Source organism: Monomorium pharaonis, chromosome 11 (assembly GCF_013373865.1).
Source record: "Monomorium pharaonis isolate MP-MQ-018 chromosome 11, ASM1337386v2, whole genome shotgun sequence".
Classification (NCBI taxonomy): domain Eukaryota; kingdom Metazoa; phylum Arthropoda; class Insecta; order Hymenoptera; family Formicidae; genus Monomorium; species Monomorium pharaonis.
Window position 1 is genome coordinate 1,602,665 of NC_050477.1, and position 18,677 is coordinate 1,621,341.

The window sequence follows — 18,677 nt, forward strand, 5'->3', positions numbered from 1 at the left end:
GGAAATCGGATTTCTATCTTCGCTTTTTTGCCTCGAAAGAGGAAGTTTGTAAAATAAAGCTTCCCTTGTGATATTGCTATCTCATTTAAGAGATCTGATTACGTAGATTCATAATCAAACACCGATTCATTTGTGTAACTAAAGAAAAAAGACCGTCAGGTATAAAAGCTGCATCTGTTATAATCGCGAAAGTCTTCGAAATGACGTCGGAAGTGTCAGGATGAGAAAGATTGCAATACGATCTTCGCGCGAGGAATTAACTGACATCGATTCTGACAAAGAGCTACGACGTAAACTTAGAGAGTAATTTTGCCGCCAGACGAGAGAGGAAAGATACAATTAATTTCGAGTAAGAGCCGCGCAAGGTGTCGTACGTATATTACCTAGCTACGTGTGTGTGCGCGCGCGCGCGCTTCGCACGCCGAAGTGAAACTCGCCACTTCGTTATCGCTTCGGATGATTCGCGGATTGATATTTTCGCGAAAATACGCGGACAAGTGTCACGGATGCAGCGCGCGACGGGTATAAGCGGATTTACGTAGCGCACTTTTGCACGCCGAGGGAACGACGCGCGAAACGTATAACGTCGCTCATTGAAGTTCGATGAAAATGTACGTACAGTTTACACGCGAGGAGAGGAGGAGAACGAGAGAAGCGCCAGCTGTAAACGCGATACGCGCAATTTTTTTTCCCTCCCGCCCGCGGTATTAGCATTGGTCCGACGAGGGCTTTTACTACGCGTTTTATCGATCAATCAGAAGTGCGGAGAAAAGGAATTTTGTTGTCGCGGTGAGTGCAACGGAATTTCACCGGATTACACGGCAAACGTATGCCCGGCATTCACCCCCCCCCCCTTCTTTTTTAAACAATGTACGAGAAAATAGGACGAAAAAAATGGCGATTCACACCCTGGGAATTTGTTCGCGGAAAGACAAACTACAGTTAAAAGAAATTTAATTCACTAACGAGAGAATAAAATCTATTTAATAATAATAATAATAATACATGTCTCGTCCGTCTTTTGCCTCCTGTAAAAATTCTCGACGTCGAGAGTGCGCTAGAAAAAGGTGCCTCGCAAATCCGATTTAAACGAGATTCGTACGAATGCCCACCGCGAGAGTATCGATGCAGGGTATCCGCGGGGTTATCGTCGAAAATCGGGAGCTGTGCCGCCCCGCGGCAACACAATGGGTTCACCGTTGCGTCGCGTTTGCCTCGTAAACAGCCGTATAACATTAATGGCACTGAAAGTTATCTGACGGGCCGATCTGCGAGGGCAAGCGATTCTTCCGCCCGGCGGCGGCCGCGCCACCGGCCGCCCTGTAATTTACTCGTTAGTCCGCCGTGCTTCCGTGGACACGTTTTCATTACCCTCTCTTCTTCCCGGCGCGATCTTCCACCCGCGTTGTTACCATCAATAACGCGATTAGCTATTTTATTTCGTCGTTACGTCATCGCTACGAGGAGGAGGAGGAGGAGGAGGAGGAGGACCGCAACTTGTGGGAACCATCTTATCTCTCTTCATCTTCGTATCTCCGATACGAAATAATTGATCTAAATTTATATTTTTCCGTTTGCGAAATTATCCCGATTACCTATATAGACTTAAAAAAAAGTTAATTTGATTAAATTTTTTAACTTGATTAAATTTCTTCAGTTCATGTATTTATGCATTTAACTTTAATACATAAAATACTTGAACTTTAATTTAACTATTTATACATTTGACTGAAATGCATAAATAGTTGAATTGAAGAAATTTAATCAACTTGAAAAATTTAGTCAAATTAACATTTTTTTTTCTCAGTATACGTACCACAAATTTCTAACGTTTAATTTTTATAACGATCGTTTTGAAAGTTAAATCACCGCGCGATATTTTCAATTTGTACTCGCAGTATCTTGACGCGTTAATTACGTCAATGTAAATGTCAACGTTGCCTTTCAGAAACCAAACTGTTCAACTTAACTTTTTATTAAGATTTTGGAAAATTTAGTACCAATGTGGTTAATTTGTAACGTCATATAAATTTTTTCTACTCTTTATTTTATGATGTTAATCAGTTTGGCGTTTGAGAAATTTGTTGAGTCTGGTGAGCATAAAAGATTAAATATACGATTAAAAATATTAAATCAATTAATACACAATTTAAAGTTTTCAAACCGACAGTTGGAAAACTGTAAAACTATAGATATCATACGTCTGGCTCGAAATTGTTTGGGACACAGATCTATTGAACGTTGAGAGATACAAAATACTAGATGTTCGGGATAGCTCGTGGCACAAAAAAAAAAGAAATCACGTCCCTTCGTCGCTTCGTGAAGACGTCGTCGACGAAGGGAGCGACTTCTCCGACGCGCCGGTGTAGCCTACGTTCAGATTTTTCCCCCCTTTTTTCATTTTATTCCATTTCCCCCCTTCATGGAGGTAAAAAAAAAAATTCAAGTATCGGCGTGAGCGAGCGAACAGGCGTGGAGGGAGGGGGGAGGGGAGCAGAAGGTCGAAGAGGGGAAAAACGGAGAGCGAAGGAGAATGCAGAACTGAAAGGGGAACGAAAAAGAGAAAGAGAGACGGAAGGATGAAAACGACCGAGAGAAAAACAAGGAAAGTGGAAAGGAAGAAGAGAGAAAGGGAGAGGGAGGGTGAGAGAGATTCTGCAGGGGAGCACACCGAAACAGGCTCTCGAGGACCGGTCGCCATCTTGCCGTGAGTACAGTCACGTGCAATAATACTTGGGAGCGCAAATTGCGATTACCTGCCGCTTAAACTTTCGGTTTCGTCACTGGCAACGTTTTCTTCCGCGAGCTGTAAATTTTCCCTCGAGGAGAAGAAGATCCGCCCGCAAAATTCCGCTCGACGTGCTTTTCTCTGAAGAGAGAAAGAGAGTCAGAGAGAGAGAGAGAGAGAGAGAGAGGAAGGAAGGAGGACCTAGTTTCTCGTACACCTGTTCCTATTGCGTTAGAAAGACCAGAAGAATCAGAATTGAGAGCATTCGGACGTCGTGCCCGACGGCGAGCGTATTCGCGAGGAGGAAACGATGTAATTAAGCAGAAAGCCGCCCCCGCCGCGCGATAGCGCCGCCTTTTTCTCCTTTGACGGCGGTGGCCTCCCATCGAACAAAGGAGAGACATTAAAAGATTTCCGTCGGGACCTCTCGTTTCCGCGAGGAATGGAATTCAACGAGTCTCGCATAAACGTGCTGCTGCTGCTGCTGCTGCTTGCTTTTTGAATCTAATAACGACGACGTTACGTCATCGCGCGTAATTGCATTACACCTGCATTCGGCGAGAGAGACAGAGACGGCACGAGAGGCGACTACTTTCAAGCTCTGTTTGCTGATGATTTGTTAATCGTATCGCGATGCGCGTTAATGTGTCTATACTAAACACGAATTGAAATTAATAGCGACAGCATACTCCGACAATTGACGTTGGATTTTAATATATTCGACACGTACGTTACGCGAGCCGAAGGCTTTTCTGTTATTTACCTGGCGAATCAAGGTTTACCTTTTAATACTCGATCGAATCTGATTAAATCGAAACGTACGCTTTTAATTAACAATATACTTATCGTCGAATAAAATTATTATACGATATAAAGTCATTTTAAATATATGATTCCATAAAATTGTCAAAATTTTACTTCCGACGTCTCAGAATTAATTACGCGAGAAAAAGCGAAATAAACTTGTAAACCGGAACTACACGCTGAAGATTGACCGATCAAATTTTAATTTTAATCCCTTTGTTAAATTGCTTGATTGAATGCTAATCTCCAATTCGCAATTCAATTTCTTTAAGAGAGATCTATCGATAACAAAAAAAAAAGATCTAAATGAGATAATATCAATTTCGTCGCGATCGATTCATCCACCCGGTCAGGCTGCATCGGACTCAGTGATGCAATCCGTCCGCGGGGCCTGGCCTTCGTAAAGGTATACTACTCGGCTCTCCCAACAACGCAGGCATTTTCGCCGGAAATCGTTTAACGCGCGTTAAAGTGGCTAAAGTGGCGTGACGCGTGACGCGCGCGCGGACCGTCATGCGTTTAACGTAATCGTCACTTTGTCAGCTTGAAGTGCACGGCATGCCTGCACTTATGCCCTCGCAAACGGCAACGCGAAACGTAAGTTCGTACCGGCCACTCGAATCAAATCGGTCGTATACCTCCCGGGCACTCGACACTGGCCGGATTTGCATAAAAGTATCTGCTCTCGCGCGCGACAAAAAAAATTCATTGCTCGCATAAACCTTTTAGCCACGTTCCATCGGTTGGTTTAATATTTCTCCTCCTCTTCTCCCCCCCCCCCTCCCTCCCTCCGCTCTCTTTCGCTCTCGTCCCCCTTTTTTCCCCCCCAACACGTATTCATCGCGACAGTTTTGGAATAGTGGAAATAAACATAGATATATCATAAATTTTAGTTTCTTTTGTTTCATTATAAAAAAAATTATAATTATATTCTATTCTTCTTGACGATCTTGTAAAAAAAGTCAGGATTATATATATTGAGACATAAATTTCTGAACGATTGCAATCTGACCGCGACCGATTATGATATGGTGGGATTGATTAGGTAAGCGAAATTCGAAAAATTCTCGCAGACGACACTGATTATCAAGAAATCACGAACGTCAGGCGAGCGGAGGACGTTATTTTTCAGCGCGATCGTATTATTAAAGTCTCACTGGCGAGGAGATCGAAGAGGAATGTCGTGTACTGAATGTTGATACAGCTGAGTGGTCGTGGCAGGTATTCGGTCTGCTTGCTCCGGCTTCTGTTTGGTATGCCGTGAGGTTCGTGGGGTTGACGTACAGGACAGGGCTGTCTCTACGCCCACGGGATCTCTCGTGCGAATAGGAAAACGTGATCTCCCTCGAATTAAACGGACGCGGTCTTGAATTTTCGGTCGAATCGAAGAAATCCCGTATTTTCCGCGTGTAGTCGCAAAACTTTTTCTCGTTCGAAACGAGAGAGGGTGAACAATCGATGGAAAAAGAATTATTAGTTAATCTCTAGAATATCAGGAAAAATTATTAATAGAGTTATCAAATTAATAAAAATTGAAGATCTAAGTCAATTAATTTTTACAGATTAATTTCTACAAGAGAAATAATAGAAAAGCTATTAATTCATCTAAAAATTAATTCATCTGTCAAATTAATAAAAATTATGGAAATACAAAAAAAATTGCTTTCTATTATTACATGGCTTCTGCATAGTTACGATCGAGTGTCGTAAAAATTATCGTGTGCACGTATGTAAAGAATTTTGCACAGCTTTTCGTCGAAAAAAAAAAATATCAAATAGAAAATAACAATCTTCAAAAATTAGAATTTGTTAACATTTATTATTATTATCAAAACAATCATCTCGTGCCCTTTGGATGATTATTATAATATTGAAATTAAAATACGACATTTTGATTAGATTTTAGATTATCATAAGTAAAAATATAATTTCTTGTAGAAAACGACAATCGTTAAATAGAATACATTAATTTTAATTTCAAACACTGTTTGAACAATGTTTTTGTTTTACCTGCGTAAAAATTTCCAAGATCGGGAAGATTTTACGGAGTAATACAGGACTACGCCGAGTCCACGGTAGCCGGTACTGTTTATTCGTAACGAGAGAGAGAGAGAGAGAGAGAGAGAGAGAAAGTCCGTAGCGCGCGCGCTTCGTCTAACAGCCTCGTCGAATGCCGATCGCGCGGGGATATCGTGCGGGTTAAGTGTCTTACCGGGGCCTACCGCGCTGCGCATGTTTGCTCGGAACACAGGAGCGCTTAGCTCAACTCCTCGTGTGTATATCCCGGCCCACGTATATCCCGCGTTTGTTCTCGACGAGCAGCGGCATCCGTCGAGCCGGGAAATTGCACGGTACACGTGTGCGCGCGCTCAAAGTGCGTACACTTGTACTAAGAAACTTTGGCAAACGGTGGCGTTTCGATAATCCCACGAGAGACAGAGAGAAAGAGAGAGTAATGAGGCATCGGTAGCCGGCACGCACACGCACGCACATACGCACACACATACACGCGCGCGCGCGCGAGCTCGTTTATTTAAAAAGACCTCTAACCGAATAGCCGTAAATGTCCGTCTCGAGGAGAGATATAGAATTTCTAGAGACTCTATTTACCGTGGGCAGAAGTAAAGTATATTGATTGAAGAAGTGATTTGTCGAGCTTACCGGTGCGGTGCGCAGCAGCGGAGTTGTTTGTTAATAATCTGCAAAAAAAATCGGGAATATGTTCAAATTAAATGCAATGTTCGAGCAGACGTAATTAATGATTCTCAAGTATATATATATCTATATATATATATATATTGCGTAATGAATATTTTGCTCGCGTATCGAATGAATATATCTGACGAGACAGTTATACGTAACGTACTTCCGACAACTACATTTCTTTTCCTTCAATATAATTCTCAGGACTCCAAGTCATAGAACATCACGTTTACTACATCTCATCTCAATTGACAAGAAAACAATCGGAAAGATTTAATATACATTTTCTATTATTATGAAACAAAATAATAAATGGAATTACCCGTGGATGCCCGACGCCAGGCGCCTCTTCTCTCTCTCTCTCTCTCTCTCAGTTTTTTCCGCGAGCCATCTTTCCTCTCCGTCGCACTTGCACAACTCGGCACTCGCGGAGGTAAAGTAAGGTTAATCACGGTCGTGTATCGATTACGACGATCGCGCGCGACGTCCCTTCCTTCACGGCACTCCCGACTGTATTGCACCCCACGGCGAGGAAGAGCGACTCCAGGAGGCCACGAGATCCTCGCCGATCAACCGGTCGCGAAATTAACGGACGACACGGAGTAACGGCGGAGGGCGACCCGTGAAAATCGCGCGGCTTTCCCGTCACGGCGAGACGCTACACCTGTTGCTCCCGGCTGCACTTCCGTGCACTCTCCTCGCGCGCGCCTTGCGCCGTGCTGACATGATTAGTTTAATTGATCGATGTTAATGCGCGCTACACCTGTCTTGCGACGATCAATCTGTCGTACCGTGTCGCAAATGTATTGAATATTTAGCCTAAAAGAGATGAGAATCTGACGACTCGAACGTGATTCGTCTCGTCGATCGCCCCGACGTCGAGCCTCAAAGACGAGCCTTCTGAACGTATTCCATCGAATCGCCGATGTACAAGAGTCGAATTTATGCTACGTAGCTCGCGAACGGTAACACGTGGGATCAAGAGCACGACGCACCTTGCGAATCGAACGGATTACGTCGCTCGGCTCCGTTTTTCGCGCGTCCGCCATGACGCTTCCGTACCGACCTGAATATAGGTAGAGGCAACTTCAGTCTGGTATCGCGCGATACGAGCCGCAAATATTCAAGTCGCCCGATCGATCGATTTTTCGAAAAGACACACTCGGCGAATGTTCGATAACAAACGAGCGGTAAATTTTAATCAGAAGAATTACGCAAAATTACGCTTATTCACGCATGTTGTGTATAATATTAATACTCTTATGAAGGTTCTATGTTACTACAGCGATATGAGCGTTTTGATTATGTTTGATGTCGATTTCTTCCTGCATTTCATTTTCTTCTTTTTAACATACACGAATATTCGATATTATAAATGTTATAATCTTGATGTTGAACTTCAGCGTTTGAAAATCACCTGACGTTGGAAAGTCACGCTTTGAAATGGTAAATCGCTGGTGGCTAAAGGAATATTCGTAATAGTCCGTCGTCGAATTTGTTGGATGCATCTTAGGGAGGAATTGATGGACGTCTTGTTGCAGAGTGCGAGCTCGCCGCGGCGGGTGGCGGTGCCGGTGCTGGTGAAGGACGGGAAGCCGTGCGGGAGCGGCGGCGGCGGCGGCGGGAACGAGGGGAGCCGCGGCGGGCCCAGCGCGGCCCTGGCGAGCCCGGCGCCGCACATGACGGCGGCCTCGAGTCCCCACGGGACCCATCACGCGGCGACCTCCTCGGTCGCCCATCACTCGGTCGTCGCCGGCGTCAGCCACGTGATGAGCTCGAGCCAGAGCCTGCAGCACTGCTCGTACACGCGGTCCGGCGCGCAGCAGGGTATGCAGCAGCAACAGCAGCCGCAGTGCGGCGCGTACCTGCCGTTGCAGGGCCGCGCCTGGTAGTGCGCGCCATCCGCGGCGGGGGCCGCGGCCTACGCCAATCCCTCCGTCGCGGGCCCATGGGCCCTCGCCGCGGATCCAGCTGCCTGGTACGCCATACCCGACGACAGTCCTTAAGGGAGGGAGGGAGGGAGGGAGAGAAACGCGCGGGGTCCCTCTTCTCGTCGAAACGGACGGAAAAAAGGTGCGGCGGTGGTGCGGGATGAACCTGCTGGTGCCGCCGCTCTCTTTCTCTCTTTCGCTCTTTACGTATCCATGCTTCGAGGAAAGACGCAACCCCCGCGTGGCTGGTCTTTTCTTTTTTTTTCTCTCTCCTTCGGGGGGGAGTTGTCCGTGTATAATCCACGTCGGCCGATTGGGAAAACGTCGTGACGTTACGGCGATCGACGGACGTGCGCACGGTAACTGTTACATTAGTGTGATAATTAGCGACCCCCTATACGGTCAGCGAGTATGCGCTCGCGGTTGAAAACGGGCCAACTGATATGGCGAAATTATGACGAGAACACTCGTAGTAACCGCCACTGTGATTTTACATCTGTCATCGTGCGCAAATCGATAGTGAGCGCCCGTCGGTGCCGTTTTGTACGCGGAATGGCGGAATTTCGCGGTGGAATCTCGCGCGATTGCTAATCTTTCCGCGGATATCCGTACCCGGCCGAAAGCGAATCGGGAGAGAGAAAGAGAGAGAGAGAGAGAGACGTTTGTTCTTCCCGGGGAAGAACCTGCCCGCATCCGAAAATCTCGGTAACGCGAAATCTTTTAATCTCACCTTTTACCCGAGATTACGGTATTTCAGAGGCTGCGACCAGGTTAAATTCCACATTCGGGCGTTCTCCGCTTACAATTAGACACGCCAGCCTTCCGATCGTTTGACAAATTAACAAAGTGTAAAAGATGAGAGAAGGTTGTAAAAAAATGAATTTTCAAGATAATGAATTTTCGATATTGCGATAACGACTCGCTGGAACCAGATTTAAGAGGTAAAGTCGCGAACAGCCGTCTTAGTTGTACTATATTCTTACGTTCAAATGACATTAATAGATACATCACGAAACTAATTGTTCGAGCATAGGCTATTGCGAGTTTATGCTGCAAACTACAATATTTAAAACTTTTAGAGAAAATCTTTGCCAGTAATACATTAAAAAAAAAATTGTGTTCAATGTGAAAAAAAACGGTAGCCCGTTATTAATTCACCAAATCAGATTCAAAACGGTATTTAAATAAAGTTGTAACAGAGCGCCGATTCTGTTTTATTTATTTTTATTCAAATCTGAAATTAGTTTCGTGATTACATGTATATATTCAGGCAGAAAAAAGAGCCCAATGAAATAAAGAGAAAATATTGGAACCACAGCTAAAATAAAAACCGCTACACTAAATCACAAATGGTCCGACGGAAAGAAATCAAAGTTATTTCCAGAATTATAAAGACTAAGAGATATTACTGTAATGATTTGCCTTTTTTTTTTCCTAATTAGTTCGCCTTTTTCAGGCAAAATTTGCTCGAAACGCGTTATATTTTTATTTAAAGACACTTTAATATCCTATATTATAATCGTGATGTTAAACTTCTATGTTTGAAAATCAGCAGAAAATCATTCCGAATTTATACGATATCTCTTCGTGTAAGAGTAATCGACTTTTATTGGCGTCAACGCCAATCGTCAAAGCTATACATGCCTATTTTTCGTAGGACGTACGCAAAAAAAAAAAACTATTTCGGCCGAGGGATAAAAAAGTGCAGTTTTTAGGGGCGAACGGAGAGGGGCGGAGGGGAAAGGGGGGGGAGGCTCGCATATATCCGAATCTCGGTGATTTGCGGAGGTTGGCTCTCGCTGTGCGCGAAATAAACGACATTGTAGAGCGCCGGCCACCGCGTCGCGACGCCCGGAAACAAAACACGGCCGGCGCCCGGCTACAATCGAGAGCACGGGGAGCGAAACGGATTGTTCGCTCTCGCGAATTATCGTTGCCCCCTCCTACCCCCCCTTCCCCCCCGGGGTGTCCACTCGATGGATTGGAAACCCGTCGATTCGAATTACGAAATAGTACACCGCGTCGCGTGATTGTGACTCGATTTCACCGACAGTGCGCGACATCCGAGACATGCACTCTTTCGGCGCGAGCGACATTGTCGCCCGGAAAGTCGCTTCCAGACAATGTGTGCCGCGCACGTTTGTCAAATGTTCGGCGAACATTCCCTGCGCCATTCCCCTCTCCCCTTTCCCTTCCCCGCTCGTATTTACAGATAGATTTTGCTGCATTGTCGCGCGCGAGTACGATACGCCCGCGCGGTACATCGCATTTTCATCAGTTATGCCCGGAGCCTCGCGAATCTCGGGATTTTTTTACTTTGCGCGAATTCCGAGCAAACTTTTAATTGTTACATTCGCGCAAGTACCGTAAGTCGAGCCTCTATAACGCCAAATAACTCGGAAGCTGCGTACAACGATTTAATCGATTGTATTTCTGCCTGTACAATTTATATTTTTCACATGCGAAAAAATTCGTTTGCGGAAGATTAAACGAACGGTAAAGTCTCTCTTTTTTTTTTATTCTTCTCTTTTTCCGTCAAGACTCGCGAGCGTCATGCGATTCATCGGGACGACTTTACCTCTACGGACCAGTGACGCGGTTTTGTTCGCGAAAAAGAGAGAGAAAGCTCTCTCTCGAGACTTTCCTTTTTTGCGATAAAAAAAGAAGAAGTGGGACGAACGGTGAAAGATATGCGACGGAACGTGCGAGAGGAGCCGCGTTCGCGTCGCGAGTGAGGATCTTAGGACAAGTTTACGATTTCGCACATTCATTTGTAAATGACACCTATATTGTAAATACACGTTTGTTATAAGCGAAACGTTGTGCGAAGAGGAGCGGAAGTGTGTCGCGCGCGCGAGATGTGTATGTGTGTGTGTGTATGTGTGTGTGCGTGTCGACAACGAATTTCTAAATCGAGAGCGATGACGTTCATTATACATAAACGATTTAGAGGAGACGAGCGCATTATCGAGCATTACAGTATAACGATTACGCAAAACAAAAAAAAAGTATAGGATTGACGATAGTGAGTAGTGTGTCGTGGTGAGAAAATCAGCTAGAGATTATTATAAAGTTTTGTAAATAATGAAAGAGATATTAATAAAACGATACTTATTCAAACACCAACGAATCTTGTTCTTGATAATATGTAATATCATTAAAGGTGCCATCCCGCGCGAATCGATAAGTACACTGTAGAAACTCTAATTACTTTTTATAGCCTTACTCTTTGTTGCAGCTTTCCCTCAAACTGGAAGTTAATTCTTAAAATCGATTTCTACGAATGTTTTTTCCAAAAGATAATTAAATTGTACCACATTTTACCTTTTTTCTAAAATAAAGTACAATTTGTTCTAAAAACTAGAGAGTAAGTAAATATGTACACAAATTTTTAGAGATTTCTAAACCAATTTGAATAGACGGAAAAAATGATCGGAATCGAAAGAGCCGAATGGTATAGACATCTTTTTTAACATGTTAACATTGGATTATAATTGAATTTTAATTAATGTTTATTTAGAATATTACAAAATAGAATATCAAAATATCCTACACGTTATAACTAGGTTTATATTTATTCAGAATATGTTCTAGCAGCATCGCTCGGTGTGCTTGTCTTGTCAGAAATCATGTATCCATGATTATCGTGCCGTTAGAAAAACGCGTTAGCTGCACTAAGACGCCCTAAGAGTTGCATTATTCTTCGTCGAGTCACGAGCGCTTCTCACCTGGGCGAGAGGAGAGTGCCATTCACCAATCAAAATACGAGCCCTCGTCGCGCTAAGAATGTTTCATTACATCTCTCGCGATCTTTCGATCACTACGCCCTGACAACCGCGCGGCTCTTCGGCGCCGGCCGGATGAGAGACGCCATGGTAACACCCCTGCGCGAGGGGTGAGTTCTTCCCCTCCTTCTGCGCCCTGCGACGAGGGCACGGACCGGGCGCGCTGGCCCGGTAACGTCCTAACCCCCTTCAAGCGTGCGGCGTGTACCTACAATTATTAAGGTAAGCCGATCTCCTCGACGGATGGGTGAAGGTTTAATGCGCGGGTACGGAGAGAAGCAGGGAAGCCACTGCCGCCGCCGCCGCCGACGCCGACGACGACGACGACGACGACGACGAGCGGAGTCAGCCGTCGTTATTGGATATTTTTCAAGGGGGAGAAAGGGCGCAGGCGAGGGAGAGAGGCGCACAAGACTTAATCCTGCCACAGGACTAAGCGGGAGCTCCGGCGGCGATTTATTAAATGCACCGTGACTAATTGCTCCGGCGTGACGCTCGGCGTCGCGGGTAACGCGTGAACGCACGGTGCGCAAATTACGTCGGGTCGAGAGGAGAAGGCTCGGTGTGAAAATTATTATTGCGACGATTTGCTATTAACTTAAACTCCGGACGGAGCCGCTCCGCGTGAAACAGAAAGGTCGGGTGAATTTATAAATATACGCGTAACGAGAGAATTAACGAGACTAAATCCTGCACCTTGAAACGCGCCGCGATCCCGATGCTGTCGAGGGCTTGCACGGCCACGTGGAAGGAAAACATAAAATCACCGAAATAACATCCTCGTCGGCAAGCGGGCGCGCGCGCGCGCGCGTGTATGTGTGTGTGTGTGTGCACGCGCCTATGTGCCGTGTGACATACGACGAGAGGTCCTGACGATGACAGGCCTCTGCTTCTGGTGGTCACTCTTATACAGTGGTATCCCATATCGTATCCCCCACACATCCCCCTCTTTCTCTCTCATTCCCGCCCGCCATTATCATATTTATTAACTGCCGCTCGGTGCTTATATCTACACCTATTCGCTGCCATTCCTATATAATATAATCCGTGCTGGTGACAGCAGCACGTGACACTGCCTACGATCATCTCCCCTGACCCCAGTCTCTCCTCCCCCTCCTCCTCCACCCCCCGTCTCTCGCCCGCTGCACCGCGCACCTACCCCGGCCGCAGTTCGCGCTCTCTTATGTTCCGGTGCTGCAGATTTGTTGTTTGATGCGATTATACTGGGGACCCTGAAGCTGGGACTCGGACGGTCTCGGTCTGTGGCGAGCGTAAAAACGTGGGGGTTGTGAAAAGGTGCCACGCGCGCACACGTAGGTTCAACTTGGACTAAATGAACGAGAGTTCTTCAAACGCTCGCTAGAGCAACGCTTAATAACTTGGTTGTTTACGAAAAATCATGTTTTACTCCAGGCAGCAATATCCCGAGGAGTAAGATTTCTTCTTTTTCTTCAACCGTTCGAAAAGTTTTGGTAGCGCTCGGACTGAAATTATATAATCTTCGAGTTTCTCACGTACAAACTGTAAACCGCAGAAACTTGAAACGAATCTATTACGACAAGGAGTAAAATACTTAAAATCGTGAAGAAGAAAAAAAGCCTTGTCGCAAAATACTAAATTTTCAAAGGCGCTTGTGCAGTAAAGCCATTATAAATTCCTTTTCATATTTCTTTTTACTTCTGCTAACTTTGGTTTCTTCTATTAAAACAAAATCGAAAGCAAAGTTGTAGAAAGAGAAATGCGCGAGAATATTACATCGCTTCTTCGTTTCAGTGATCTCGCGCAATCTCGATTAATATCAAAAAGAAACGTCGTTAACTCGACATTGTATGTGTTTCATTGCCGGGATCGGCTTGCGGTTCATTACGCAGGCTATACTAATTGCCGCGATGCTGGCTGCAGGCCGGCTTTGTCCGCTTTGTTACCTATTTCCGATGATAAATTCCACGCCGTCCTCTCTGCATGTTTTGCCGCGCACAAGTAGCATGCTCGCTATGATCTCCATGGTGATTTTAAATCAATCGTGCTACATATGGGCTTGTCTCCCGCAGCGAGAGACCCACGTTTCTCCATACACGCGATATAACCGTATATAGCGCAATATCGCGACAACGGGGCGATGAAGCTGTGCCGTTAAGTGCCACGTGTGCAGCCGACATGAGCGAAAAAAATTTTCAATACCTAATATCTAATATCCAAAACCTGACGGAGACTAACCGCTAATCGAAGCTCCAAGTCAGCACGCGCAGGTGCCTCGTCGCGTTTCGATTCTGTGCCGAATTGTAAATTCATGAAGGAGATGGAAGAGACGACGCCCTACGCCGCCAGCCCCGTTCATGAATACCGAGGAGACAAAATCATGGGGTTGTCTAAGATGCCGGTCGGCAGAACGCGAGACACAGCAGACGGCGGCGGTGACGTTGGATGGCATGGTGGTGTCGCGTTCTTGCCCGAGGAAGGATGCTAATGCCCTCACCCCTCCCCCCCCTCCGTTCGGGGCCACCCCGACCGCTTCCACCCTCGCAAAGGGTTGCCTTGTTTGCCGTGCAGGAGCGGGTGAGCCTCTGGTACTCGTAATTCATGGGACCGTAGATTATATCGGAGTCTACTCTCCCCCCTCCCTGCGCGGACTCAATTAGATTCCTGTCAAACTGTTATGACAGGGAAGTGCCGTTCCGAATAAAATGCTTATTAATTACCGCGAGAATATCATCCTCTCTCTCTCTCTCTCTTTTTCTTTTCTCCTTCGCGGGGTTTCTTGATCAAACGTTCTCGCAGCGGACGTGACGAGTGACGGGACTATTTCACGCTCTGTTGCAAAGGTATTGATTTGCTCCAGTGTTCTTCATGCCGTAATTTTTATAAAGGCTTAACGTTATCAGTAACCGCGAAAAAATCTTTCGAGATTTACGAGAGATAAGTCACGAACGCGCGAAAGCTCGCGAAGCCCTTTGGAGATTCGTATAATCTATCTATTGTGATTATTTTTTCACGGGAACAGGGTAGAGAGATATATATTGTACAGACGATCGAAACGCACGATCGAATAAATGAATCCACCCCGGTTCGCGAGCAAATTCATCTCGTTCGTAGGGCGACGCAACCGAAAGCCAATTTTCGTCTTGCCAGAGGTAACGCTATACCACTGGCGCGATACAGATACCAGGGCGTCGCACACGGGTGCAAGAGCGAATATCGCGAATTCCCTCGTCCTCCATAGCAAAGGCATGGCAATTACCTACGGCACAAGGGAGTCGAGTAGCAATATCTGGACCCGTTATTCAGTTCGGTTATCCCGGCTGGAATGCTTTGTGTCGCCGACTGGCTGCATTTCCATCTGTATAAACGTACGTCTGTGAGATGTCCGCGCCATAAATTTTGTTTTATTCCCAAATAAATTTAGATCTCGTTATACGGACGATTCCGATCGAAATCGATTCGATTGATAGGAGCCGTGGTGAGACGCGAGCTCAAATCCCTAGTCTACAAATTTGGAAATGGGATCGAATTTTTACATTCTGTTGCGTTCCTTTCTATTCTCAATATTAATTCCTGTTCTTTGCGAATAAAAAAAATGATACGTTTAGTATTCATATAACAATACATCTGATTACTAAAAATTTATTTGCTACTGTTTGTACATGAAAATTAAAATCAGTGGAAAAGAATTTCGAAACTTGGTTTCTAATTTAGAAAGCTGAAGATTTAATATTTTGTGCAACATTGATTTCTCCTCGCAAATTCACGAAATGCATTCTTGCAACGCAAGTCGCGTTTAAAACGATTGTGTTGTACATAAATTATATTAATATTAATTGCATTATTTCACAGGCTCAATTACATTCTACAAAAACTTGATTGTAGACGGCTATATATGTTGCGGTAGTGTCAATTTAAAAATAGATCACTTGTTATAACAGTAAGTTATTCTAAAAACTTATACGCCAGAAGTTGAAATAACACGTTAATACTTTAGTTAAAGGAATCTTTCACTTTAATTCTTAACTTTTAAGATTCGTTAAAGCTACATCCACTCTTGAGATTTGATTAGTAAGATTGAAAACGAAAACAAAAAAACTCAGTCTGAGATCACATCGCAATTTCCGAATAAAAAGATTCATTTCTTTTTAGATCGACACTGCGAATATCAAACCATCAATTAACCAATCTAGATATACAATAATTAGAACATGAAATACATTCTTCCACGGACAATTTCCGGGGGCGTTTATTTCGGAAATTCACGTGAAACAAAATTAATGATAATAATAACTATTAAACGACATTTAATTCGGGAATAAAACAGGTTCGCGACAACGTGCGGACAATTGCGGCCATTATCAAGCGACATATCATTATCGATACATTTGTTGTAAAAAAGGATTACAGCGTTCCATCAACTTGCATTACGTCTTCCAATTCTCCGCGAGATTTTGGACAAACGGTAAACCGAGATGGACATTGTTTTAACTGCAGGGCTAAAGTATATATATCGTTCTCCCGAGAACAATCGCGGGAGGAGGTTGACTAGGAAAAGAAAACGAAGGGAAAAAGTCGCGGCGTTCGGTCGCGTAACTTCCTTCGACTACGACGGGTCCGTATAAGGGTGACGTACGGTCGCTAGGAAAAACGAAGACATTAGCCGCACACACGGCTCAGTCGCGCGCAGGGGGTTTCCCGCATCTTCCGTGGGGAAGAGCGTTAATGTCCGCGTACTCTCTCTCTCTCTCTCTCTTTCTCGCGCGCGCGCGATCGAATATGCGCGAGCATATCATCCGGCCGCGTGGACCGCGAGGAAGGGAAAGCGTTGGTGGGAAGATCTCCGCCTATGATGGATCCCTACTCTACGCGAGTAAACGCCCCTACGGATACGCCCCAGGAACGAGCCCGGCGTGGGCGGCAGAGATGCTCTCTCTCTCTCTCTCTTTCTCTCTTTTCGTATAACGAATCGTTTCAGGACATTCCACCTACTGACCGAGACTCTTCGCTGAGACGAGCGATTGATGCTCCGGGTGATCCGATTGATTTCCGACACTGTCGAAAGTAGTAACAAGCCGGAAGAATGACTGTCGGTCGCGATTAGAACACCCTGGACAGTTCGCCGGCGAAGGGGATTGTTTTCTCGCAAAATGTTGAAACGAATAACATCGGCGTGAACAAATTTGTACTGTGTGCTTGTCGAGTATCGAAATGAAAAATTTATGCTTTTTAAATATTAAATTCGAACGAATTGTGGTGTTGCTCAACTCGGAATCAATTCACGAAATATCTATTATCGTTATCATTGAACGGCAAGTTTGTCATGGCGTTAATTAATTGATTTATTTCGTATATTATTCCACGTTATCGATCTTCAAATACCAGACAAGTTACGTTTGAAGCAGTGAAAGATTCGAGACGCGTGACAAACTTGCGGTGATGCGATAAACTTCTCTTCCGTCGTACGGAAGCTGAGCCAGCGCAATTGCGTTCGTCCGAACGAGCACAATCACTATTCATTTACAATGACAATACATATGTGTTTCATTTTTGTATAATATTTTTCCAGCGATCAGCAGTTGTTGTTACACTCCGATTATGCTCTGCAACGTGACGCGAAAGGAAAGAATTGTCGGAATTCAATTGTCATGGTAAATCAAGATTCCGATTGATGTAACACGACATGCCGTTTATTTACTGCAACAATGATACAACTTAAAAAAGACAAAGTCTTTCTTTGAATATTTGGAATCAGTAAAGTATTGTCTTTGTATCATTTTTTAATGATTTGATGTAATTATTTGATCTATTGATAATAGCGGAATAAAAGTATTATTACTCTCATTTTTCAAGAATCTTCTTTTCCCGCAGACAACTCAGAAATTACAATTTTTGAATTATGTCATTATAGCAAACGGGCGATACGATTATAAAATAATTAATGGAAGAATTGCATGAAAATGCGACGCTAGTCATTTATGACACAAAAATAATAACGTCAAACTGATTTAAATACCACCATTGTTTTTTCTGTTTCTTTATCAATAAGAAAATAATTTATTTAAAGTAAATTCTAAGACAAGTAAAGTTGACCGATTCTTTTTTAAGTTAATTCTTTCAGTAGCGATATTAATTCTCTTTCACTCTTGTTATCCGCAAAGAAATTCGAGTGTCTATATCTTGCACGATAATTGTGTATCACCCATTACTATAATTCTTAATATTATTATTGTAAAAAAAAGCACGCAACGCTCTTTCAGCCTCGCTGTCGTGAAAAATTCACTTCGCAAGCGTCATAGCGATCGGGTCGCATTGAAGGGATCTAAATTCAACGAACATGCATAAATCTCCCGCGGGATCGAGGACTCTCTCTCTCTCTCTCTCTCGCCGATTCAAGCGAGGCGCAAGCAGCAGGCAGCAGGCGGCAGTCGGAAAAACAGTTGCGAGAGCACAAAAGCCCGTCGGCTGTCTAACGAGCGATTAAGCTCCACGTCGACGACGCGACGCGACGCGACGAGGACGTGGACGAAGACGGCTGGCACGAAAAATGTCATATAAGATGGCATTGTGCCTGGCGTGGCACTCGTGGCTCCGTTGGCGCGTACACGATGGCACATTGTTTATCGAGCGGCTGGCGCGGCACAGAGGCGCGCTGATAATCTACTGATTAAGCTTAGGAGCTCGCGAGGAGTGACGGAAAATGGGAAGTATTGGAATTCACGGACAGATATAATAATAATCACCGAG

The 18,677-nt window shown here is 44.7% G+C and overlaps 1 protein-coding gene across 1 annotated transcript in view; it reads left to right on the plus strand.

The window, feature by feature from the left end:
- Positions 1 to 11,292, plus strand: part of LOC105828437 (homeobox protein Nkx-2.4) — a 35,311-nt gene extending 24,019 nt beyond the window's left edge. Inside the window, exon 4 of the mRNA XM_012666759.2 lies at positions 7,777 to 11,292. Coding sequence (XP_012522213.2) covers positions 7,777 to 8,127 — 351 coding nt within the window. The 3' untranslated portion in view covers positions 8,128 to 11,292. The remainder of the gene's footprint in view (positions 1 to 7,776) is intronic.
- The last annotated feature ends 7,385 nt before the right edge of the window (positions 11,293 to 18,677 follow it).